Source organism: Crocodylus siamensis, chromosome 2 (genome assembly GCF_052110815.1).
Source record: "Crocodylus siamensis isolate JL-2025a chromosome 2, ASM5211081v1, whole genome shotgun sequence".
Classification (NCBI taxonomy): Eukaryota; Metazoa; Chordata; order Crocodylia; family Crocodylidae; genus Crocodylus; species Crocodylus siamensis.
In genome coordinates, this window is record NC_143396.1 from 142963008 (window position 1) to 142988587 (window position 25580).

The 25580-nt window shown below is 47.4% G+C and overlaps 1 protein-coding gene across 8 annotated transcripts in view; it reads right to left on the bottom strand.

Moving 5' to 3' along the window:
* Window positions 1-25580, bottom strand: part of WDFY3 (WD repeat and FYVE domain containing 3) — a 370468-nt gene that overhangs the window by 250291 nt on the left and 94597 nt on the right. For all 8 annotated transcript variants that reach the window (XM_090036996.1, XM_090037002.1, XM_090036999.1 and 5 more), the window contains 2 exons: window positions 21656-21866; window positions 3329-3452 (listed from right to left, as the gene is read on the bottom strand). In XM_090036996.1, coding sequence (XP_089893122.1) covers window positions 3329-3452; window positions 21656-21835 — 304 coding nt within the window. In that variant the 5' untranslated portion in view covers window positions 21836-21866. The remainder of the gene's footprint in view (window positions 1-3328; window positions 3453-21655; window positions 21867-25580) is intronic.

A 25580-nucleotide genomic window follows, 5' to 3' on the forward strand; every position in this document is an offset into this window, starting at 1 on the left:
TACCTTTCTCATATTTATTCTTCTCTCTCCCTTCTCTTCTAGTGCCACCATAAGTAGGACAGCCTCCTATTCCCACATCATGACTCATCAACCATACCAGAGTTCCTGTGTACAAGTGTTCATTTAGTTTTTCTTGGAGGAAAACATGCTGCCTCCAGAAGAAAGATCTTCCAAGTGTCAACACTTGGTTGCTCCCCTCCCAGTTGGGTCCAGGAAGGGAGTGGGTAGCAGCCACTGATATCTGCCTCTTCCCAAACCAAAGACTGCCCAGTTTGGACAACATGCTGAAGGCTTTGCCCTGCTGCTCCCTTCCCCTTGTGGGCCACCTGGGAGGCAAGCAAAGCAGCAGCTGCTGCTCCCTTCCTCTTTCCCAGACTAGGCAGTCTCCAGGGGACTATGGGTTCCAGTTTTGAACATGTCATGCAAGGAAAAGCTTCACACCACACAGTATGTTCAAAGTTGGCACCTGCACGCTACTGCTTTGCCCCACTGTGAAGGAATTGGATCCCCAGACTCTGGAGGAGGCTCCTGAGTCTGAGAAGCAGGCAGGCGACTTTGCCCTGCTACTCCGGTCCACTCAGACTGGGAGGAGTGATCAGCCACTGTTTCCTATGCCCTTCCCAGACCACTTCCCAGCCTGGGGAAGGTGCAGGAAGGGGGGACAGCTGCAGGATAAATGCCTATATTGCTCCCTCTCGTTGGACGGTTTTTCAAATATTTCTACTGCTAGGAATGAATGCCTGTTTGAGGCCGCAGAAAGGGGCAATAGAGATGAGCAGCAGTATAAGAGAAATTTTAGGAAAAGAAGAGAAGCTCTTTCATATTTAAAACTTCCCAGACATACAGCAAAAAAGTTTGAGAGAACTTCAGAGAGAAGAACATAACTGGAAGAGGCATTACTACCTATTGTTCAGCTTGTACCTATGGTTCCTTGTGCTTGCTTAAATATGATATAAAAAGATGCCATAAAGCATCCTGATCTGCAAGACAGCTCTAAAACTGAAAGAATGTTTATTACTGTGAAAGAGCGAGTGCAGACGCGATGGGAAAAACCAGAGTGTGCCGCTTCCAGAGCCGTTACTGTATTAGGACAGAAGCTCTGAGAGCAGAGTGCAGCAGCAAGACACAAGGTTCAAAGGCAGAGAAGGAAGAGACAGGAGAGGAAAAGAGGAGCGAGAGAGGATCCCCAGGGGATCAATAGCATCACTCATTGTGCCCTGTAACACGGGGAGAGAATGGGGCTGATCTGCGGTGAGACAAACCCTTAGGAACACGTCATCCGCAGCTGGCATAGTAAGAAAAACAAAGAAAAGAAGAGATTTGAGTTGATCCTTTCTCCCTAAGTTAGAGACTGTGTTGGATTGTCCTTCAAGAGGATTTAAGAACATAAGCTATAGAGCAGGCAAAACGGAGATTCAGATAGTATTAAAATAAAAGGATTGTATATCGAGGTTTGAAAAGATAAGATCATGCTCAAGGAAAAAAATGGAATTGAAACAAAATAAAAGGAAGGAAAGATTCTAAGAGAAAGTCAGTTTACGAATACTCAGTTCATGTCATTCAATTAACAGAGGATAGATAAGGTTGTTGTATAAGTAGAGTTACAAAGTTAATATTATAAGTAAGGTTAAAAAAGGATACAAGAAACAGCTTCTGTCTGAATGTAAAGGAAAGCTGTACGAAGTGATAAAAGACAAAAATAAAGACAAGTTAATGAGCTGCATAATCAGACTCTGACTGTATGTATAAACTTCAAGTTTGGGTGGATAAGCGAACCAGATACTTTATGCATATTGCTCGTGAACCCACTAAAAAGGGGGTAAAAACTAACTAACAAAGAATAACCCTCCTGACTAATAACATCCAAAATTAAAATCTATAATAATAAGTTCAAAGACATGCAGGCGGGAAAGTTGGGTTACACGGACGGTTTGCAGGACAACCATATAGGTGGACAAGGGCATTCTAAGCTCAACCGCCACAATTACATATAGAATGTGAAAATACTTTTAACAGCATGCATCCAATGAGCTCTCTAAAGTATAATACAGACTGCAAGTGGTCATTTTTTGGCAGCTTAACTTGGCCATTTAGAAGGAACAAAATATATCTTAGGCACCTACCAAGTTTTACATCCATGTTGCAAACCATGAAGTTATCACAACTCTTACAAAAAAGTTAGAAAAAGATTTATGAGAACTGGTAGGAAATTCAAATATAAAGGCCACTATTGCATCTCTCATAATAAATATCAATTTAGTAAGACTATTCAAGTCTTAGATTATTGTACACAGCAAGTCACTGCAACATTTTCAACAAAAACAACTTTCTGGCCTCTTGAGAGAGCTGCCGATGAAAACAGTATCTTTTGCCAGAGTTACTGGCTTAAAATACATTGTTTAAAAATCACCCTAAAATGGGTCAGAAAGAGCACTGTGAAAACCACGTGACCACCAGGACTTAGAGGACAGGAAATGTATAGGACTACCAATTATCAATATGCAGCACTGAAAACCCACAAAAGGCAACATGAAGCCTTCAAATTGTGTTGGGCATTCATAGTTCACATGTGCCCAATTGCAAAAAGGGACTTTTTTAACGTTATTTTATCCATTCCTTTTACAGACTGAGCCATGGGGGACTACACTGCAGTAACTCACTCTACCAAGACTAAAAAACTGGAGCAGATCCAATTAAGCAAGCAGACCACTTCACATGTAGGAAAATAGAGAACAGTGGGTACTTAACAAATCTGCAGATAAAACGGAGCATTGTCCACTCCCATACCCAAAGAGACTGGATTTTTAAAGCACTTAAGGGAGAAGAACTTAATGCTATTTGCTACTGCCTCTCTCTCCAAACAAGGGGAGATGCAACTAGCCTCAGAAGACAAATGATGCTACCTGAAGTCAGATGATAAGGAGGATGAATTACAGGTTTCTCAACAAAGAGACCTCTGCTAAGTGATTCCTTGAAGGCAAGAAAAAAATGCTCAAAACCACATTATATAAAGACATTTCCTTGCAGAGACATTTATTTAATAAACAGAAGAAAGCTTAATATGGAACTTGTAAGTAGCTCGTTGTAACAATTGGTTACAATGGTTAAATTGCTTCAAAAACACTTTTAAAGAGTAACCTCAGATATGCTTACATGGTTTAGTCCATGTCTGTTCTTGCTCCAAAAAGACCATCACAAACTGCACCTTCCTTCCATTTTAAGTGTTTGCCCAGCTCTAACCGGACAAGGACTGACTAGCACATTACCAATTGTTCTAAAATGCATAATGCAACTCACAAGGACCCATCGTTGTCATCCCATTCACTACCTGTGGACTTATTTGATGCTCTCCGTCGAATCTCTGTCACCATCAATCGTGACACTTGTGTAGTGAACTGCAGAAGGTCAGAGAATTTTTCTGTCATTGTACTTGGAGGAGCATTTCCAAATACCTAGAGACAAGAGAAAAGAGATTTTGTAACATGTTTCTTCACTGTACTTTTTTACTTGCTTGCAAATAGCTTTCACAATTAGGAAGAAAGCACATGCTTACACTGTTAGAGAGAGCAAAAGAGGAAATCCACAAAAGCTTTTATTTTACATTTCAGTTGTCTTAAATGACATGCCCATGAGACTCTTGTATGCTACATAAATTAATATTTCCACCAAATAACTGATTTACAGAAAAACATGACATAGTCTCATCTTTAAATCAGATGTGTCCAACTGGAAGCCCCTGAGGGATTAATGTGTCCCTCCCCCAGGGTCATTGTCTGGGTGCTACTCTCCACTTTGTTCTCTGAAGCTCCTGCGGATTCCCTGGGCTTCCCTTCCCTCTTCCACCTTCCATTGTCCACCCTCCCCCAAGGCTGAGGGAGCCCATAGCTGAAGAAGCTTGGAGTAAACCAGGGATTCCCAGAACTTGACCTCCACACAGTAGGAGAAGGCCTGCGCAGTGCACTGAAGTGCATCCATGAAGCATGAGGGAGAGGATGGTGCATCCGTGAGGGGGAAGATCTTGGCCTTGGGGTGACTCACTCAGCATGTCAGGGCCCACGTGGCAAGGCAATAGGGAGTGGTGGGAGGGAGGGAAGGGTGCAGTGTGCAATATATGTGCTCAGATTGTACATGGCCCATGCAGTGTGAAGCCTGCAACCTTCAGCCACTAAGTTGGACAGCCCTGCTTTAAACTGTATTGTGTTACAGAGAGGTAAACAAAATACGGTTGTTAAACAGGAACGCATCCTTCTTCCATTAGGTCCAACTGGCTTAGCACTTAAACAGGAGAAAAACCTATGACACAAAGATAGGAAGTAAAAGGACTTTTACACTTGCATACTGGGCAGTCAACTGTCTTTTGGCTAACCAGTGTGAAGAGATACTAGGCATTGGGCAGGAGGTGGCAGGCTCACAAGTACTCTGGGACTAGGTGGACGAAGCTTTCACTGCTCTCTCTGCTATGGTACCCATTTCAGCCTCTTGGACAAAGAATGAATGTGAGAGCTCAGAGACGAACCGCAACTCATAGGATCATTACCATAAGAAACCACCTCAAGTTTGATAGGTTCTTTTATTTCCTAAGCAAAAGACAGCTAGAGAGCACATCAATGAGCATTCTAGCAAGAGAAGCAAATTCTGAATCCAGAGTTTGATTCAGCCATAAAAACTAAATCCCACTACTCAGGTTTGTCTAGCGGTAGTCTCAAAAACTAGAAAAAAGTATTTTTTATTTGTTTCTAAATAGCCATGAAAAAAAGTACATGACTAGAAACAGGAAAAGAAAGGGGGGGAAAAAAAAATCACATGACAAACACCACACAAGCACTGAAGGTGCTCTGTCTCTCTGCCATGAATAATAAAAACTAAGGAATAATTTGGCAGCTCCACCTTTTATACCCTCAAGTAACACAGCATGAGATCTTGTACAACAGAGTTTCCCAAACTTTCTTATAGCATACCTCCTTCCAGATTGATTTATCAGCAGCCCACATACTCCTACCAACATGCATTTTAACCCCTTAAATGCCAGTTATAATAAAAACTAAATCTGCCATTACACAAGGTGTCCCATATACCCCCCCCCCCCCCCCAGAATTAAAAAAATAGAACTCTGTAACTAATGGCTTGTGGCTGATAACGTAGAAAATAACGTTCTGGTGAAGCAGGATTGTTTTGTTCATAGCCCCACTTGTGCAGTTTTACCGGTGTCCCTATTGATGACTTAACCATTGACTTTGCAAATCTTAGCTGTATGTGCATACTTATCTCATGTCAATAATTCTAAATAAAATTTGTACCACCTTCAATAGAAGTACCGGGGAAAAAATATGAGGCTATCATCTTTAGGGGAATCCCAATTATTGTCCATCTTATTACGTTAGGTCTCCTGATTTCCAAGGGCAAAAACCACTCCTAGTTCTATTGTGCTTTATGCTGCTTTTCTAATCTCCAGATTTGCAATTTTTTTTTCTTTTGCTCGAAGAATTAAAGTGGGAAATGCTTGAGACACCCATCGGTAAACTTGTTAAACCCTCAATCGGATTTCACAGAAATATTATATGTATTTATACATTTTGCTACACATTGGAAGTAATGAGTAGCACATCATAGTAAGTACAAAATATTACGTAATTGGTAGTCAGTTTCTTCATGATTAAACAGAAGTAGTCTGATTACTAAAGAACATGATTAAAAGTGGTGTTCAGATATAAGAAATTGTTACTAAGTATACAATAAACTACTTGAACAATAGGCACATTATTTTACTTCAACTAAAAATTAATAATCAATATTGAAAGAATCAAACATTTTCCTTTTGATTGCAATCTTGCAACAGACAGGAATATACATAAGTTTGTGTTTATAGGTCTTTTTCTAGCAATGGTTCCAATCAAATAGGTAACATCAAAATTTAATACATTTATCCAACAAGAGAGACACAAAAGACACAAACTCTTTTTCACAAGTCAATGTTTTCTGAATGCCAGCATATCTTAATCTGCCAGTGTCTCATAAAATGATACAATCTAACTGCAGGTTAGAAGTCTTCTCTCAACTCATCTGGCTTTACTTCTAAGAATAACTGAATACTCTGAAGGCACAACATTAAAAGAAAAGCCAGTACATATAATGGGTTACAATTTTTATAACAAAATGCATTTAAAGCCATTCTGTTGTATTCTAGATAAAATGAAAGCATTAAATAATAGAATCATACGACAAGGGAGTCGGAAGGTACCTCAGAAGACCCACGGCTACACAAGCAGTAGACTGCACAGTTGTTACTGTACAGTCGTTTAGTACTTGCGCTTTAGCATTTCATGTAGACACGCCCATGGTCATCTAGTCCAGCCCCCTGCTCAAGGTAGTATCATCCTGGACTGAACCAATCCAATCAAGTATCTACCCAGTCTGCTCTTCAAAGTTTTCAAGGAGGCGAGATTCCACAACTTCTCTAGGTAGACTCTTCCAGTGCTTGACTGCCTTCATAGTCAGAAAGTTCTTCCTAATCTCCAACCTAAATTTCCTCTACTGAAGCTTGAGGCCCTTGTTCCTAGTTCTGTCCCCTGCGGCCACAGAACAAAGCCCTTCCCCATCTTTTCTAAAAATCACCCTTTGAGTATTTCAAGACTGCTATCAAAACCCGCTTAGTTTTCTCTTATTCGTAAGACTAAATAACCCTAGTTCTTTCAACTTTTCCTCCTAAGTCTTTCTTCTCGGGCCCCTCATCATTTTTGTGCTCTGTGTTGGACCTCTTCCAATCTGTCCACATCCTTCTTAAAGTGTGGGGCCCAAAACTGGATGCAGTACTTCAAGTGATGCCTTATCAGTACTGTATAGAGCAAAAGAATCACTTCCCTTGATCTGTAAGTGAAGCTTCTGTTAATACAACCCAGTAGTGTCATGATGTGGCGTCCCCATGGACAGGAAAGTCCCTAGGGCTCCGTGACTGTGCCGACTCCACCCTACAGGCACCTTCTAATCTTGCCTGCCACATCTTGCTGGTAAACGTAATAAATAGGGAGGCCACTCACACCACAGCTCAGTCACGGCCCTGATGGACCCCGCCCCCAGCCAAACCCTGCAGGTTACTGGACCCCTTGATGGGCCCTGCTCTTGATAGGTGACTTATGGGACACCCCAAGCCTTATGAGCTAGATGCGTGGCTCCAAAACAGCTTTTTCCATGCCCAATGCCTCATGGATAGTATTAGGCGTTATCTCTTATGATGAGGCCTTGGTCTAGTTTGACATCTTGTTGTCACTGGACCCTTAGCCTCAGTAACTACACCCCGCACCGCTGGGGTCTCCACACTGTACTGTGCCCCAATGAGGCCTCCTCCTCCCCAGTAGCCTCAGCCCAGTCCCCCGGAGTACAAACAATCAAAATATGTTATATTATGTTATGTTGTATTATGTTATGCTATAACATAATACAAACAGTGCAGAGTGAGCTGTCTCTTTAAAAAAGGCAAACTGCTCCATGAGCATTAATTGCCTCACAGCCCAGAGTACCTGAAGAGCTCCAGGAGCCGCATTAGTCCTGTAAGCAGCATATCAGAAGGCTACAGCATCTCTGGGACATTCTTCTCTGCAGGAGTTCCTTCCTCTGGCAGCTGTGGGGGAACTAACAACTTCCAGTCCCAGCCTTGAAACTTATCTGTGCCCAAGGCCCTGCCTACTTCCGGTTAGGTGACTGGATGCAGGTGCAGGCTAAACTCCCTCAGTAGCTTGCTGCCACAACAACCTGCACCTGTGGGCGTCCTATCTGGCTCACAGGGCCCTCTCTCTAGGCAGTTTCTGCCCTTGAAAGAGCAGGCACACCTTAGTGCCCTGCGACAAGTATGCTGTTGGCCTTTTTTTTGGTAACAATCCCTGCACTCAGTCCCATCATCCAAAACATTAATGAAGACATTACAGCTACTCATTTAATATCTGATGACTAATTGGTGAGTATGATGATACAACCACTTCTGTATTCACAATTCCCTGCAGATGTGAGTAGGGCATAACAGCAAACTAGGAATCTGGACAGATGCAACTTTAGCCCCCCTCTTCAAGGTACACTGATGTCACAATTCACACATTAAGCATGACATAAATGACAAGGTTGCTACATAGGCACCCAATTTAAGGTTCCATAAAATGGCAAATGTGTTATTAAAATGTTCCACATATGACGTACAAAATGTTTATGCCAAATCTGTATGGCACCTTAAATTTAAACTTATGGCCAGGACTTTAAACCCCAAACCACACAGTTCTGACCAAGCTGCCAGGCATGGGGAAGCAGAAGCTCCCGGTATGGTTCCTCCCTCCCTCCCCATCCCCCAGCGTCAGGAGCCTCTGATTTCCCATACTCAGCAGCCCAGCCAAAGCTGCTGGCAGCAGGATTTTGACAATCAGCTGATTGTCTGCCCCTGCCCACACAGACTTAAAATTTAAACCAGCTTAGCTTCTTATATTTATACCAGTATAAGAGCAGACAAACATAACCCTTATATTGGAATACTTTTCAAAACATACATTTGTGCCCATATAATTGTTACATGCATCTATGGGTTGCTCTGCACTTGATCCATGTTGCTGTCAAGGCTCTCATCAACAAATAAATAAACAAAAGCTTCATCCACCCACTCCTGGTTTGCATGCAACAGACCCAGAAATACATCAGTAAAGATGCTCCAGGGGCATCCTTCACTGCTGGTCTTGAAACCTACTTCCCCCAGATCTCATGCATAGTAGCACGAGCTTGATGGGGGGGAAGAAGGGGAGAGAAAAGGAGGAGAACAGGGAAGGAACTTCCACTGCAGCACACCCTCACTATCATATTCCAGGTGTGGACCAGGTAAAACATGAGTGGGAGGGCAAACTTATTTTTCAGTAGCTGTCTATAATAGCATGGAGCTAGCGCAGACAAACCAAGTTACTGACACATCTGGAGCTCTTACAAGTTTCTAGTAAAAGGCAACTTCTATAGACCAGCTTTTGTAGCATTATTACTCACATGAGCCAAACGGGAAGGTTTAGGACAAACGATTGTAATGTATATTGGAATCCAGTTTAAAAGAAAGATACCACATAAAAGCAAGATCATTTCAATAGTCAGTCAGCAGGTTTCCTTTTCAAGTACAGAAAATCTGATCCTGCCAATGAAACTCAGAATAATTTAATTGGAGCAGTTTTTTTCCAGAAACAATTTCACCATCATTTGACCTGCTTTCAAATTTTTTAAAAGCTTTGCTTCATTACTGACAAATACAATGCAACTCATGAACAGTTAGTTGTTGCGAACTATGCTCCATACAGTCACAGAACTCTGAATGGCAGCTCTAGAATATTTTAGTAGAAGGACAAAATCCTTTGTGAAGTATGTAGTGGTTTTAGCTTTTATTACCATATGGCTGATCCTTTCAGACATCTTTGACTAAAGGCAAAATAAAATGCATTTAAAAAACAGAAGCTGTCTATAACCCTATCCATTAGCTGACCAGGAAGAGAGACTTAAATGTCATAGTTTTTAGATGAACTCTGGTTTATCTATAACAAGAACTGAAGAGCCTCAGGTTTTGTGTTGCTCCTGATTCAGTTAATGATTATACTAACACCCGAAAGAAAGAGATGCATTTTATATAAAAGTTTTCAGTAGTAATGAAACAAACATCAACTGCAACAAGTTAACGAAGCAAAAGAGCAAGGGTTCTTTGACTTCAGTAACTGCAGAAAGAAATTTTGTAACATTTTATTTAGAAATATTTTGTTTTACTGGTATTACTGAGTAATGTTTTTCTTCATTCAAATATAAGAAACTTGAGAATTAATTTTAACAGAGGGTGCTTAACACAAAGAAGAATCACTGTACAGCTTCCTGGAAAGTAAGTCCTTTGGCACAGTCAGAAGTCACAAGTTTGTGTTCCCCACCCCCACTCCTCCTCACATAAGTTTTTGGTTTCTCTTTGAAAATTTCACTTGCCCAATTAGGTAAAATGCCAAAATTATAAACAAGGAGCTTCAGACCACAGGAAAAATAAATGCACAAAGGTGTTTCAGAAACTAACCAGCAATTTTAAAATAAAACCATTCTGTGAGCAACAGCCATTTACTGGACCACATCAGGAGTTTCCCATTTTGCAACAGACATACAGCATAGTCAGCCATTTTGCCACTGGTTTCTGAAAGTATGTGCCTCATTCACAAATAAGTGTTAACCTTTTAAGGAAAAGATCTCTAACACTTTTCCCTAAGTATCCCTTTCTTCATGTTTTATGTTTTACTATTCATTTTGCAATGCCTCTTTGACCCCAGGTGCCCCTCCCCCCTGACCCAGGAGGCACCAGGCGCTGAGGCAGGGGGCAAGGAGGGGCCCAACACTTGATCCTCGCTGGACCCGGAAGTGGACTGGAAGTATTTCTGGTCTACTTCCAAGCACCCTGGGGAGCCCCCCATGCTTGTGTGGGACGCTCCATGAGCCCCAGCATCACAGCATTCACAGCCACCTGCTTCCTAGAGGTATGTAGAAAAAACACTTAAAGCTGTGCTTATGTCTGAATTGCCAAATCTTTCTGCATTGATTCGGAGAGTTCCGTTTCAATTCAGACAGATTAAAAGGATCCTCTGATTTGACTCAGATTCGGAGATTCAGCCATCCAATCGAATCAGGTACCAAAGCTTCACACAGCCCAGTAGAAAATAATATGTTATATTGTTATTACTGTATCTACACCAGGCGAGTTGTACCACTTTAATTTTTCCTGCACAGTTGAGACAGAATTTTTCTGCATAAAGAAGTGGTAGACTTTCAGCTCTAGCCAACAGGTTGCCCAGCTACACCCTGTAGAGAACAAGAGTCTGGCCTTTACTTTCTTATTTTGTAGTCTGTTTATCTGTTATTGCAAACCACTCTGAGCCTTCCTGGATAGATTTCATAGATTTCATAGACATTAGGGCTGGAAGGGACCTCGGGAGATCATCGAGCAGGATATACATCTAAACAACAAAAATAATTTGTGAAGGTTAGTGTGGACACTCCCCAAACAGTTGTTTGTCTTACAGCTTTCCCTACCATCAGTTTTACCACCACAATGCTCTTTAAGTAAGCGCATATAAAAGTGTTACTTCACAGTAGTTAAGCTTGCAGTGTGAGGCTTTGATTGGTTTACGTCCTTTGCCCTACTCCAGCTGCCCCCATTTCCTTTCCAATTATAACACTAGGTCTTACTATTTAGGTAAAGTACAATAGTTAAAAGTATGGAACTATACCAGAAAACTTGTTAGAAGGAACTCATGCTAAAATGAAACCCAAAAGCTAGTGTCACAAAAAAAATGACATGAGTAACTCCTATAAATTGCTAGAATAGTTTTCTCTACAAAACGTACAAAACAAATAAAGGCATGATATAAAAGGTCTTATCCCACTTACTTGAGACAATCTACATAATTTATCTGTGGTTTCCTTGCTCATGACTCTCAAAATCTAATAATCATTCTAATAAATGATTATTGTGGTTTATCATGTACTCATTAGCATCACTTACTACAACATTTCTCAATCCAGCCTCTGAGTGGAGCAACCTGGATGTGCAGGTACTCCCTCCTATGAATAAAAGGCTCCATATCTCAAGCCGTCAATCTTAATTGGTAATTAACTGCACATTAAGAGAGAAATTCTAGTATAAGGGGCTCAGTCTGTCTGTGCGTCCGTCTGTCTGTAATGTTTTTGGGAAACTGCGCATGTGCTCCGAGAGGGCCAGCAGTGACTGGCTGCAGGGGCTCTACCTCCTCAGGCAGGGAGGTGAGAACTCTGCTGCTCCGCAGAAGGAAGTGAAGGCAGAGGCAGGTGGGTGAGCTGGAGGGAAGGAGGGAAGCCCTGCTGCTCTGCAGGAGTAGGTGGAGGCAGGCAGGAGAGAGAAAGCCGCCACCACCTCCTCCTCAGACGGGGGAAGCCCTGCTGCTCCATGGGAGGAGGCAGAGGGCCTGTTTACATGGCTGGCCCCAAAGGATGAGCAGGGAGCAGGAGGGGCCATGTAAACACTTCATCAAGGATGAGAGGGCTGTGTGGGCCCAAGTTTGAGTCATTTCCAGGGAAGTTTGTGGCAATGGTGAACACACCCTGGCCACCCAAGCAGTAGGGCTTCCCCATGACTCCCTGCTTGAGGGCAAAGGAGGGGGTTGTGATGGCCATGGCCACTCCCCGCCTGCTGCCCATCCCTGACACCCCCTGGAACACCTGGCAGGGAGGGGGAGATGGCAGGCAGAGAGGGAGGGAGGGAGGAAGGAAGGAAGGGCAATGGGAAGGGGGCCACGACAACAGCTGGCAGGGAGGGAGGAGGCAGCGGAGAAGGAAAAATGCACAGGCCTGGAGAAGGGTTAAGGTGGTGGCTGTTGTTGGGCTGGACAGCAGGGAGGGAGGGAAGCATGGAATGAAGGACAGAAGGATGGACGGACTTTGATTTTTTAGCTACTTTATTCAGGGGGTTTGGGTACAAAAAGTTGGCCCCTCCAGGTCCAATGTACAAAACAAAGACAAACAAATTACCATCAAACCAAAAGCACCGTGTCATTACATTCATAACATCACACTGTGACAGACACCTTTGCAGTATTACATGCTGTGCCTAACATGCTGTCATGTGGTGGGGGACACCCAGCCACACAGTCATACAGACCAAAGCCCCCTATAAACAAACTATTCCTACCCTGCTCTATCCAATCATATACATGACAAAACCTTCAAACTCCTTACACGAAGAAAAAAAACAAGAAGCAGCCTGGTAAGGGCCCAGGGTGCAGCACGAGCTTGGAGTTGCAGTCTGCCACTGAGCCCGTCTGGTCACCCAGACTGGTCATGACATCAGAGCACGTAGTGAATATGGCCGTCCTCCATATGGCACAGTGCACCCTCAAGGGCCCAGCATGCCTCAAAAGCAGGCATCGCCCTTTGAAGCATAGCATGCTCAAACTCCAGCACCCACACCAAGAGGCCAAAAAGCCATAGGGCATCGTCTGAGCCAGTCCCGGCTAGCCAGCTGGCTCTTGAGGATACCCATCGTGGCCTGACCCAGCAGGAAGTTGGCCAGCCAGACAGCACCCCATTTGAATGCCCAGTACGGGTAGGAGCACACATCAGTGTTCTCTGAAAGGCTCCTGCCCAGCACCCACAGCAGTGGCTTGAGGGCAACAAAGAGCAGCCACAGGTGGGGACAGTTGAGGAAGTCATGAAAGAGGTTCTCCTCAACGCCCCCAAAGTAGTTGGGGCAGGCTATCAAGGCAGCTGGGTCAAAGTGGGATGCAAATGTGCCAGTGGTTAGGATGCCATGCAGCAACCACCACTGCAGGTCACCAGTCTTCTTAGCAGTTGGCAGCTTAGACCATGTGTGCCAAGCCGGGTGGGCCAGTGGGGAATCTGGCGGCCCCAGGCACCACCACCATGGTGTATTGGAGCAGCCCGCCAGCACCTGGGCATGGCAAATGTGAATCACCTAGGCCCACCCTCTGCAGGAACCAGCACACCATTGTTGCCAGGGTAGGAACTACTCACCACAAAGAAGTTACTAAAGGGCTTGCAGGCAGAAGGTGACCACCTTGCTTGCCAGGTTGACCAGGCTCTGGCCCCCTTAATGACAGGTAGGTAAAGGACAGTTCATGAAAGCCAGTGGCACCCATACCAGAAAAAATCTACCAGGAGGTGCTGGAGTCTCTCGAGTAGATCCGTTGGCAGGTCGAGTACAGTGCATCAGTGCTACGCGGTCGCCACCACCAGGTTGTTAGTGATGACGACACGTCCATGGTAGGAGAGGCTGGATAGGCAACAGCACCACCATTGCAAGTGGGCCTCCACCCCCTCATCAAGGCCATCTCAGTTGTGTGACATGAAGGTCAGTGGCCCCAGGAACACGTCCAGGACCTTGAGGTCCTCACAGGTGAGGTCCCCTGACAAGTCTAGGGGGGTCACGCTGGTCCATGCACCAAGAAGGACAGTATCACTCATGGCCCAGTTGATACAAGCCAAGGAGGCACACTCATAGGCTTGCTGGCAGTTCAAGAGGGCCCACATCTTCCTGGGTGTTGAGGAAGATGGTCACGTCATCTGCATATACCGAAGGCCAGAGCGGAGGGCCAATGGACAGGCTCATGGCCAACAGCAAGGCCACACTGCTCAGGTGGTGCCGCAGTGTGTGCAGCAGCGGCTCAATGGCCAGGGCATACAGCATGCCCGACAGGGGGCAGCCCCAACAGATGCCCCTGTGCACGGGGCATGGGGCACAGAGGACACCATTCACCTCGAGTGAGCTGTGGGTGTCTTGGTACAAGACCTGGAAGGCCCCGGTGAAGAGAGACCCAAAGCCAAAGGCCTACAGGGTCTGGAAGAGATAGGCATGGCTCACCCAATCAAAGGCCTTCTCAGGGTCCACAGGGACTAGGCCAAATGTCTAGGCTGAAGAATTTGCTGGCTGCGAGTAGGTCACACAGCAGGAACAGGCCATCTTGGATGGTCCTGCCCAGCACTCAGTAGCTCTGCTCAGGACCAGTGACAGAGGCCATGATGGTGCAGAGGTGGGTCATCAGCACTTTGGCCAAAATATGTAGTCGGCACACAGCAGGGAGACCGGCTGCCAGTTGTTAATGCAGCCAAGGTATCCCTTCTTGGGCAGCAGCGTGAGTACCGCTTGGCGGCAGCTGACCAGTAGGACCTTGTTGGTAAGGCTCTCCTGGGAAATGCACAGGAGGCAGGGGACAAGGAGAGGTCAAAAGGTCTTGTAGAACTTGGCAGGTAACCCATCGAGGCCTGGTGCTTTGCTGGGGGTAAGGCCAGTTGCAGCGGCTGCTAGCTCCTCCAGAAACAATTCCCACTCAAGCTCACTGGCCTCCAGGGCACAGAGACATGGCAGGCCCTCGTGGAGTTCCTGCGTGGCCTCGGAGCAGGACAGGTCAGCCACAAACAGGTCATGATAGAAGGCAATGGCATGCTCATGTATTTAACCCGGGTCCATAATTACCTGGCCCTCGGGGATCTTGAGGTGATCTAAGGCTTTGGTCACTGCCCACTGCCACTCCAGGTTGAAGAAGGAATGGGTTGGGGCATTACTTTCCACCAGCTCTTGGCAGCAGGCACGGATTAACACTCCACTCCACGGGTTGTGCTCTCTGCCAAGTCACACAAGCATTTACTGTGGAACTGGAGGCTCTCACACAGCACTGCGTTGCTGCTAGAGGCCAGTGGGACAGCCTCGAGCTCTGCCACATCTTCCTCCAACTCTCAGATATGACGGCACAGTTCACTTATGGCCAGCTGGGTGTATTGCTGGCAAAAAGCCCGGATCTGTACCTTGCCCACATCCCACCATAGCTTCCAGGAGTAGCTCAGTCTTGCAGCCTCCCAGCCCCGCCAAAAGCAGACAAAGCAGTCCCGGAAGTAGGAGTCTTGAAGCAGGCTGAGGCTGAAGCACCAATAAGGCGCTTATGTGCAGGCTGTACCAGACAGGCTCAGTTCACAGCTAGCCAGGCCATGATCTGACAGGCCTGAGGGAATGATGCGGCCACTGTGTAGGAGTGGCAGGTGGTGCCTGGTGACATAAATGCGGTCGAGGCAGGCCATAGTGAGACCCCCGGCACTTATCCTGGCCCAGGTGTAATGGCGCGCATTGGGGTGCAGGGCTTGCCAGACGTCAACGAGGCTTGCAGTCTCCAAGATGGACTGCAGCTTGCGGGCTGAGGGCAGATGAGGCTCAGGCCCCATACGGTCAAGCGGGGTATCAGTGGTACAATGAAAGTCCCCACCTACAAGAAGCAGGTCATCATCCTCACTGACGTCGCACAAAAGGCCAGCCAAGGTCTCAACGAAACTGACCCTCTCCTGGCCATCAGAAGGTGCATAGAAGTTGACGAGTAGCAGATGGTGTTGTGCTAGGGTGACGCGGACCGTCAACAGGCGGCCAGGGACAATCTCTCATGCCACCGCCACGTCATGCTGTAGTTGTGATGATAGGAGAGCCGTGACCCCAGCACTAAGGTTGGTGCCATGACTCAAGAACAATTGGCCTTGCCAGGCAGCGTGCCAAGCCAACTGGTTGAGCCTGTCGGAGTGTGTCTCCTGGAGGAAGGCGACAGCCAGCTGCTTCTGGTGCAGGAGCTCCAGGACGGCCTCCTGTTTCACCAGATCTCGACAGCCATTGATGTTAAAAGTGCCCATGGTTGTGGCTGCCATGGGTATGGGTATGGGAGAGGAAGAGCGAGGTAAGATATAGACAAAAGAGCAAGCCCCCAAGAGCAGCGCAAAGGCAGAGACAGGTCGAAAAAAAGGCCTATCGTGCCCTACTCTACTCCAGGGACCCCGCCAGCCCCACTCATCTCTCACCCGCTGGGCGAGCTGCTCCAGACAATAAGCCATCTGCCTAATGCCCAGATCTTACTGCATTAGCTTGGCTGCAGCTCTGGCAGCCTTGATAAAAACTTTAGGGTCCGCACACCATTGGCTGATGCGTGCCACTATATTCTTCTGTCCTTTCGTTTGTTTTAAAAAGGTCAGGAGCCCCCACAGTCAAGACTGACCCAGGGGAGATCTGCCAACACGGGCTGCACATTTCCAACAGAAGAGCAGCAAGGCTGCACACCAGTTGGGAGCTCTGCATCTACACCATCAATATCTAAACCTATCAACCTTCTCTGATCGTCCAGGTCAAGGTCTGGTTCTTCAAGAGCAAGCCCCACCTTCTTGTGGGGGAGAGGTCATCCCGCTCTCGAGGTCACTTGCGACACTCAGAAAGCTGGATTTCCATCTCACTAGCCTCCTCATCTAATTCAGTGACCTGGGATGTGACCAAGAGGTCAGCAGACTCCTCTGCTGCCCCCTGGGTCAGACCTCCAGAAGAGAGACATTGTGAATATGTCTTTCTGCCACCCATCTCTGAGCGCTGGGAGATAGGCGAGGCGTTAATGACCCCTGTCTTTGCCTCCCCCACCTCCAAGCTGCCTTCATCCCAGGTCAACAGGGTCGTTGACATGACAGCCGGAGCAAGGCCAGGCTCTCCAGCAGGGGCCTCCCCAGCACCAGCTGAGGAAGGACTCAGTGGGGATGGGGAATCCTGAGGGGTCCCTTTCACTTTCTTCTCTTTGTTCTTCTTCTGTGTGGCAGATGGCCCATCCTTCATAGAGGATGGGCCAGACTGCTTCTGGCCTGCCTCCCCAGAGTCAGCCACCTCAGACAAAGCCGCTGTGGAGGGCAACTTGCAGAAGGCCTGAGCCCCATCGTCTGACAGGGCTTTGGTGCCACAATCGCTGACCACCCCCGCCTTAATCGGGGAGGTCAGAGCAGGCGGGGAGGAAGCTGAAGCATCCGCCTCTCCACCTGGTGGTGTCTCTGTACTGGTGGGGGTAGGCACTGTAGGTGGAATGAGTTGGGGGGAGGGTCGGGGCCTAGTCCCAGCCCCTCCGCCAGACGGCACTTCCACGCCAGAGACTTCAGCCCCCTCAGGTGGAACAGGGGTAGAAGGAGGTCGGGAAAAGCTCTCAGCCTCACTGGGTGGGGCCTGCTTCCCAGAAGCAGATGGGCCATCCGTTGGCGTCACTGTAGTCACTGATGTTTTGGCTGATCCCCCCCGTGGGCACTGAGCTGCTAGGTGGGAAGAGCTCCCACACTGAAAACATGTGGTCTCCCCAAAAGAAAAATAGATCACATACCTCCACCCATTGAACATGAGGCTCAAGGACTGAGGCAGAGACCGTGGGCCCTCCCTGAAAAGCATGAAAACGCTCAGGATTGCACCACGCAGCTCCAAGCAAGCCTGGTCCGGTGCATCCAAAGCAGAAGGGAGGGAAGGAAGGAAAGAAAGAAAGACTTTTGACTTTTAAGGGACGTTTATTCCGGGAAGGGTGACAAGTGGTGGGCAATAGAAACGATGTACAGTTCGGTCTGAGGACCTGGGCATCGAGGACAAGACCTGGGCTCATGGCCTGCAAGGCCTGCCCGCACACTTTAAGACAAAAAAACCCCCCAAGAAAACACAAAGAACAAAAGAAGTATATACACATATGTACAGTTCTTGCCAGTGGGGACACCCAGAGGGGCCTCAGGACATCAGAGGTCGGCCCATCCGGACAAAGCCCAAGGTCTCATGTTGCTGGGTGCACCTCTGCACCTTGAGGAGCTGGTGGTGTCACAGGGCAAGGTGCAGGCGTCCTGCCTCGACTCGGCACAGTGCTCCGTCGACAGCCCAGTGTTACTCAAAGGTGGACACCATCCACCGGAGAACTGCATGGTCAAATTCAAGAGAGAGGCGGGCCCACACCAGCAGGTGGAACAGCTGCAGGGCGTCGTGCATCCCGGTCCCGGTGATCCGGTTCTGCCAGCTCTTCAGCGGGGCCATCTTGGCCTGGCCCACCAGGAAGTTGGCCAAGCTGACAGCGGCCTGCTCAGCTGTGCAGTACGGGAAGTAGATGTAGGTTTCTGCAGAGAAATCTCGGCCCAGTGCCCAAAGCAGCATCCCGAGGGCGGCAAAGAGCGGCTGCAGTCGGGGACAGTCAAGGAAAGCATGGAAAATGTCCTCTTCCATCACCCCGGGCAGAAGGGACAGGCCACCGAGGCCACCAGGTCCAAGTGGCGCACAAAGGTGCCAGTGGCCAGGATGCTGTGCACCAGTCTCCACCGGAAGTCACTGGTCTTCTTGGAGGTGGGCGCCTTGTAGAGCGTGCACCACGCTGGGGTCCCAGGCCAAGCCAGGCGCCACTGCCACACAGTGTTGGGGCGGCCGGCCAGCACCTGGGCGCATCGGGTGCACACCAACCACACGTAGAGTCCCTTCTGGGGCAGCGTGCCAAAGGGGCAGCCCATAACGCTGCTGGGGGGCACAAGGAGCCTCAGCAGTGTGTTGGGCCAGTCAGCCAGCTCGGTGGCCACCGCTGGGATGACCGGCAGCAGTGGGAAGGTGTCACCTGCAGCTTCTGTGGTGGGAGGGCCTGGTGAGCCTCGAGGTAGCCTTCCAGGGCAGTCACTGCTTCTGTCAGGAGGGTGGCCCTGACGCCGTGCAGAAGCCAGCCCGCGGTGTGGACAAAGCGCAGTGCCATCCAGGCAGCCAGGGCTTCAGGTGACAGCCAGCCCGAGTGAGCAGGGTCCAGAAGGTGCCCCAGGCAGGTGGTGCGCGCCTCGATGACAGCAGCCACGAGGCTGGCAGAGGCCAGACTAGGCACGACATGCTGCAGGGCCAGGTTGTGGACCAGAGGCTCCTGAAGCAGCTGTGGGAAACGCATGCGCCTGGCCTGGGGGCAGAGATGGAAGGCAGCCCGCCAAGCCCGCACCATGCTGTGGGAGAATGGGGGGAGGACTGCCCTGTTCAGGAAGGTGAGGTCCAGGAAAAAAAGCTCCCAGTCAAAGCCAAGGCCCCCCACTCGATACAGGAACTGGCACGCCAGCTGCTGCCACGGGAGGTGGCCCTCAGCATACAGGAGCTACTGGAGGGCTTGCAGGAGGTAGGCAGCCACCTGCTGGCCAGGTTGATCAGGCCCTGGCCCCCTCAGAGGGTTGGGAGCCAGCGACAGCCAGGCAGTGCCCCGGGGCCAGTGCCAGCAGGGCCCAGAGCAGGGTGGCAGGAGCCTGAGGTGCAGCTGGCTGGTTCTATGGAACCAGGCTGGATTGCCCCAGCAGGAAGAGAGAGAGGAGCCACCCCACTCGGGGCTCCACCGGCACTGGTTGCCACATGCCCTCTTGCTCCCAGTCTCCTGGCCAGGTGGGGACCAGCATGCACAGCCCCACTCCGGCACAAGCGAGGGAGGAGAAAGGGGGCGGGGCGGGGCAGGCCCTGTTCTTCCAGGAGCCTGCTGTGGCTTCCCCTGGGTCCTACTGCCCCCGGCTCCTGTCACTTTTGACAGGAGCCAGAGGTAAATAAATATCAATTTTAAAAAATTTTCTAGGGGCCCCATAGGCCGGATAGAATAGCCTGGTGGGCCAGATGGGGCCCACAGGCCATATTTTGTCCACTCCTCTTCTAAGCAGCACATAACCAACTTAATACATAACATTTGGAAAAGGCTAATTTACTAATCTGAAATATTCTATTTTTATTTTACTGATGTCCCAGTTTTCCCTGATAGTACATTAAATGATGAAAGGCATGCAGAAAAAAAACACAAATACATTTCAACATCTCTCTTTAATGGGTAGACATACTAGAGTTCATAAAACTGATGCTCTCTTAACACCCTGTAGGAATTAATGTAGTCAGGCTTCTGGCCTCCCTGACCAGAAAAACAGAAACCAGAAGTGCTGATACTGCTTATTTCAGTTATATGGTTTGAGATAAAAAATCTTGCATGTCTTATTACTCTGTGCACAGATGTCCAATTAAGTAAACTTGTTTTAGTTTCTTCAAGGTCGTATTTTTTTTCTCTTTATCTGTCTTAAGTATAAAAATGCTTGAAAACTTGGAGAAGGGGAGGATTCCTTTGAAACAGACAAGTGAGCGATTCCCCTTACTGTATAAAATCCTCTCTGTGATCACAGTATAGCCCTAAATAAAGAAAAGCTGGCTCTGTCAGTTCTGATTCAACCACAATACGAAGTTTGATTTCTTCCACAACCCTTAAAGAGTTGTCAAAGATTTACTCATGACAAAGCAGAAGCACAATTGAGTGACAAAAGTTTCTGAAGTGTTACAAAGAACCCTTCTGTTCTACAGATTGCAGCTCTCACCACATTACAGCATCATTCCTATCAGAAGGATCTGGAGCAGCTGTCAAAACTGAGCAAACAGAATCACAAAAATTATGTCAGGTCTGAATATAACCACAGCTCTTCAACATGCAGGCAACTCCATTATGAAAGCAAGTTCTGCAACACAGTTGTACGGTAATCTAGATCAGGGGCAGGCAAAATACAGGCCATGGGCCGCATCTGGCCCACCAGGCAATTCCATCCGGCCTGGGGGCACCCACCAATTAGGGAACATCCCGTGGCACACAACCCCACTGCCAGCAACAGCAGACAGGGGCCCTCAGGGCACTCATGGCCTACCCAGGCACTGCTGCTCAGTGATGTGCAGCTCTGGCAAGAGCTGAACATGGCAACAAGGCAGCAAAGTTAATATGGCAACCATCCTCCTCCTCCCCCGCACCCCCAAAGAAGGAGTTCCAGGAGCAAGTGGAGGGACTTCCAGTGGCAAAGGTCAGGGGTTAGGGATGGGACTGCCAGTTCCAAGATTGTGACATGAGGGGAGGGCACTGATTAAGCCACAGGGGTACCTTTGCAGCCCTCAACAGCTCACCAAAACTCATTAAGTGCGCTCCAGCTGAAATAAATCCCCACCTGTCCTAGATGCTCATGTAGCTCCCCAATTAAAACTAAGTGTTAATAAATAAAAAAAACAAGATTGACATGAACTTGAGACCTGAAAAAGTATGCACTGCATTTGAAAGACTGTCTAGGCCCATACCAACCATGCAGCTGGTCTAATAAAATATATTACCCACAAAAATCCTTGCCTCGTGTCCTTTTATTAAGTTCCTAAACACATTATTTTGGATGTCAGAGAAAGGATATGCTGGCAGCAAACCAGTTATAATTCCTATTGCGTTTCTACTATGTATTCCCAAACCCTTTAATCCTGAAGAACAACTGCCACAAAACATAGATCTAAGTGATCACAGACAGCGGAGATTGTCTGGCTTACCCTGTTAAAAACCGGCAGCATCATATAAAGTTTCTCTTCCTGCTCTTTCTGAGTCATGTGCCGAGGAGGATGACAAAGTTCTGTGAAGAGGCGCCGCAGGTGCATCAGCCCTAAAGCATTATCTTGAGGGCCACAATCCTCCTGCCGTGGCCGGCCCATGATCCTCTTCACCATATTCATCTTCGTTGACTTTGGGAAATTCCTCTCTATCCTGTTTAGAGAGAAAATCAATTAGTTGAGTGCACAGACTAGGGCAACGATCACAAATCTACTTGGAAAAGAAATTCAAAGTGTCACTATCCCAAACCCTATCACAAAGAGAGCAGCTACTTTTATTGACAGTACAAGATAATTTTATGCACCAAGAATCTAACATTACATGTCAGGAGGAAGAAAACTGGATCTTTTAATTCAGGCTTCAAGTTGGAAACTCCAGGAACCAGAAAGGAAGTTGCCAACTTCCATAATATAGAATACATCTGATTAGGTATACTGTGCTGACAAGCACTGCTTATTTCTGAGATTGAAAGATAAATTCTAGAACAAACTAATTTATTGTAAATCATTACCAAAATAATTCTAGAATCGATGATTGTGTACATCAAATTGTAAGCTATACAACTCAATCACAAGTCAATTCAAAACACCAAGATATTTGCTCTATGATGAGACTAACTACAGAATTACTCTTTTTTTCTATGTTAGTGTACAAGCTTCCAAAAACAATGGTTTTCCATTTCACATCCTGAATGTACTCCAGGAAACAGCAGACCAGGGGAAATTTCTACAGCCCAGATAACTCTGTGAAACAATCTTCTTAAGCCAGGCAAGCATTTATAATTAGCATTACATTGCTAGAAACAAAGAATGCAAACAGATGAATGACTTTCCTGCTTTACAGCAAGCAAGCTACTAGTAGCTGATTCAATTCAGAGGGGATGCGGCCCAATTCGGGGACTGAATCTCCAAATCCAAATCGAAGCAGGAGACCAAGTAAAAGCTCCAAATTAATTCAGAAAAGCTTCAAAAAAAAATTTGGCCCAATTGGAGATTCAGCCATAGACTAAACAGGCACCTAAGAGCTGCCTCCAGCTGGTAAGTCTGTTGGGGTTGGGGGAGGTAAAGGGCATGGGGAAGGGGATGGGACAAGCTGCCCAGCCAGAGAAGGGAGGCACATTACTTGGGGAGCGGGGACTGGGGGCATGGGATGTGGGCGCGGCAGCAGGGGCTCTGCCCTGCTGGCGCTTGCCCAGCTGGGAGGGGAGGGGGCCAGGATGCGGACATGGCTCGCTCCAGGCAGAAGGGGCAAGAAGCAGCAAGGTCTGGCCCCCACTCACAGCACTGCCACACCTGCATTCCACGCCAGCTGGCAAGCAGAGACAGGGCAGAGCCCCTGCTCCCAGCACTGATGCAGGCACAACAGCGCTGGGAGCGGGGGCTATGCCCTGCTACCGCCCAGAGTGAGCCACACCTGCATCGCTCCCCTCCCATGCTGGCTGGGCAAGAGGAAGCAGGGCCTAGCCCCCACAGCTTCCCACACTGGGGCAGAGGCAGGCACAGTCAGGGGAGCCTGGAGAGAAGCCCCCATGGCTGCCCTGCCCAGCTGCATCCCCTGCCCAGCCCAGCCTCCCAGCACTAACTAGCTGCAGCCCCGCACTCACTAGCTGCAGCAGCAGGGATCAGGGCCTCTGGGTGTTCTTGGTAGAGCCCTCCTATGCAGCACGGGTCAGTGGGGGGCAGTGGGGATTGCCCCCTCCACCTGCCACCGGCACAGCACCTGCCCCATGGCACAGGTGCAGCACGGCTCAGCAGGGCTCTGTGCACCGTTTGGGAACTGGGGCTGCTGGGACTGAGCGGTGCCAGGCTCTGGCTGACGCATGGAGACATCCCAGCTCCCCAGCAATTGGAATGGGGAGCTGGGGAATTGAACTGGGGGCTGGGGAGTCAAGCCGGCCCAACTCTTCAGCCCCTGGCTCGATTCACCTGGGAGCTGGGGTGGCTCCATGTGTCAGCCAGAGCCCAGCACTGCTGAGCCCCAGCAGCCCCAGCTCTCAGACACTGCACAGCATTCTGCCGAGTTGCGCTGCACCCACGCAATGGAGCAGCTGCCATGCAAGTGCAAGGCATGGGGGAGCAATCCCAGCTGCCCCGCAGTCTGTGTGTGTGTGTCGGGGGGGCTCTGCCACAAGCACCCAGAGGCCATGATCCCTGCTGCTGCAGCTGGTGAGTGTGGGGCTTTATTTAAAAAAAAGCTCTAAGAGGCTAGGCATGCAAAAACAAGAATTCATACAGAAGTCAGAAATTACCATCCTAAACTTGAGATTCTCTTTGGATTTCTGTCTAAGGAAACATGATAAGACAACCCTGTAATGTTTTCATTTCATCAGCTTTATTACAGGCCTTACTTTTTTTAAAGTTAAAATCAGAACAGTATGTTACATCCAAATATGTTTCAAGTTGAAACAGACAGTGCAATTTTCAGAAGAGGCCAAAGCTCTCCCAACTTTTCATGAGACTTAATGATGTTACTTCAATTGCTTGTTCTAATATGTAAAATCCAGAAAAATCAAAATAGATTATTCTGCTTCAAAATAAATAGGGACATTTTAGAATACAGCTGTTCACAGGTGAACAAATTCATTTCTTTTGTTTCATCTTAATGAAACCTCTGACATTTTGCTTTAAATATATAGGCAGGAAATGCTGAGAACTCTAAATAAAACAATATAATAACTGCATGTTTGCATGCAGGATAGCAACAAAAGGAAAATGTTGTTAAGGGAGGGAGAGAACTATTTGGTAGCAATCTTAGGTCTTCTGCTTATTAACTCAGTGGGCAGAGGGGTCTTTCACATTCTTCATAAGTATACCCTAACCACAAGATATTAAGACTGCCTTATTAAAAGCCTAGCTAAACTATGTGCTATGAAAGAACTTAACCCCTACACACCTTCCTGTATTTAGCACTGACATAAGTTATTGTGAATCATGAAGACCTTGACTGAGACAGATAACAGAGTAAACACATCCAAACACGTTTAGAATATGGATCGGCTGAAAATAAAAATAACCCTGCACTGGACAGCTCTCAATGATCCCTCATCTAAAAGAAAGGCTTAAAAAATTCTTAAGATTGGATTCTATTCCAGATCTACAAAATTCTTGTGCACCCATGGACGACAGTTCTTCAATTCAACTTCCTTGCAAGTCCCTGATCTAACCTAGAGTGTTTAAAGATCAATTCACTGCATTTGAATGCATAGACATTACAGTACTAAAGGACAAGTTAACACATAATCTGCCTGATATAGGTCTCTATATTTTACTTGCCAAATTTCTGATGGTATTAAGCATTTTTCAGTCAGTTAATCTGTACAGCAAGGAAATGAACAAATGAATAAATCCATGTACATGCCATTAAAGTCAGGACACTTCATGGAATCCACCATTTGCAGTAGACTTCTAGAAAAAGAGAGTCAAGCATTTACACAAATTGCTTTTATACTCTCTTCTGTAACTTTCCTTTCACAAATCTGAAGGCTCCAAACAAACAGAGGCCGGCATTAAAGGAATTTATGCAAGAACAGTAGTGAAATTATAGCAGGTCAAATTCCTAATGCAGATTGCTGTACTGGCAATGAATAAGGCTTTCATCCATGCACCTTAACCTGGGAATATATCATATTAAGCCATACTGACATAAATCCTGCTCTATGTTCATGTAGCACATCTACATTAGGACTTTGCACTGATATAACCAGATGAATGACTTTCCTGCTTTGCATATTACAAAGTATAACCAATGCAGAGCTACCTTCCATAGCCTGCTGTAGACAACATGCAAAAAAAATCACTGAGGGTAGAAACAGATACATATTGCCTGACGTTGCAGTCAGTACCATAGCAAAAGGGGGTGGGGGTGAGT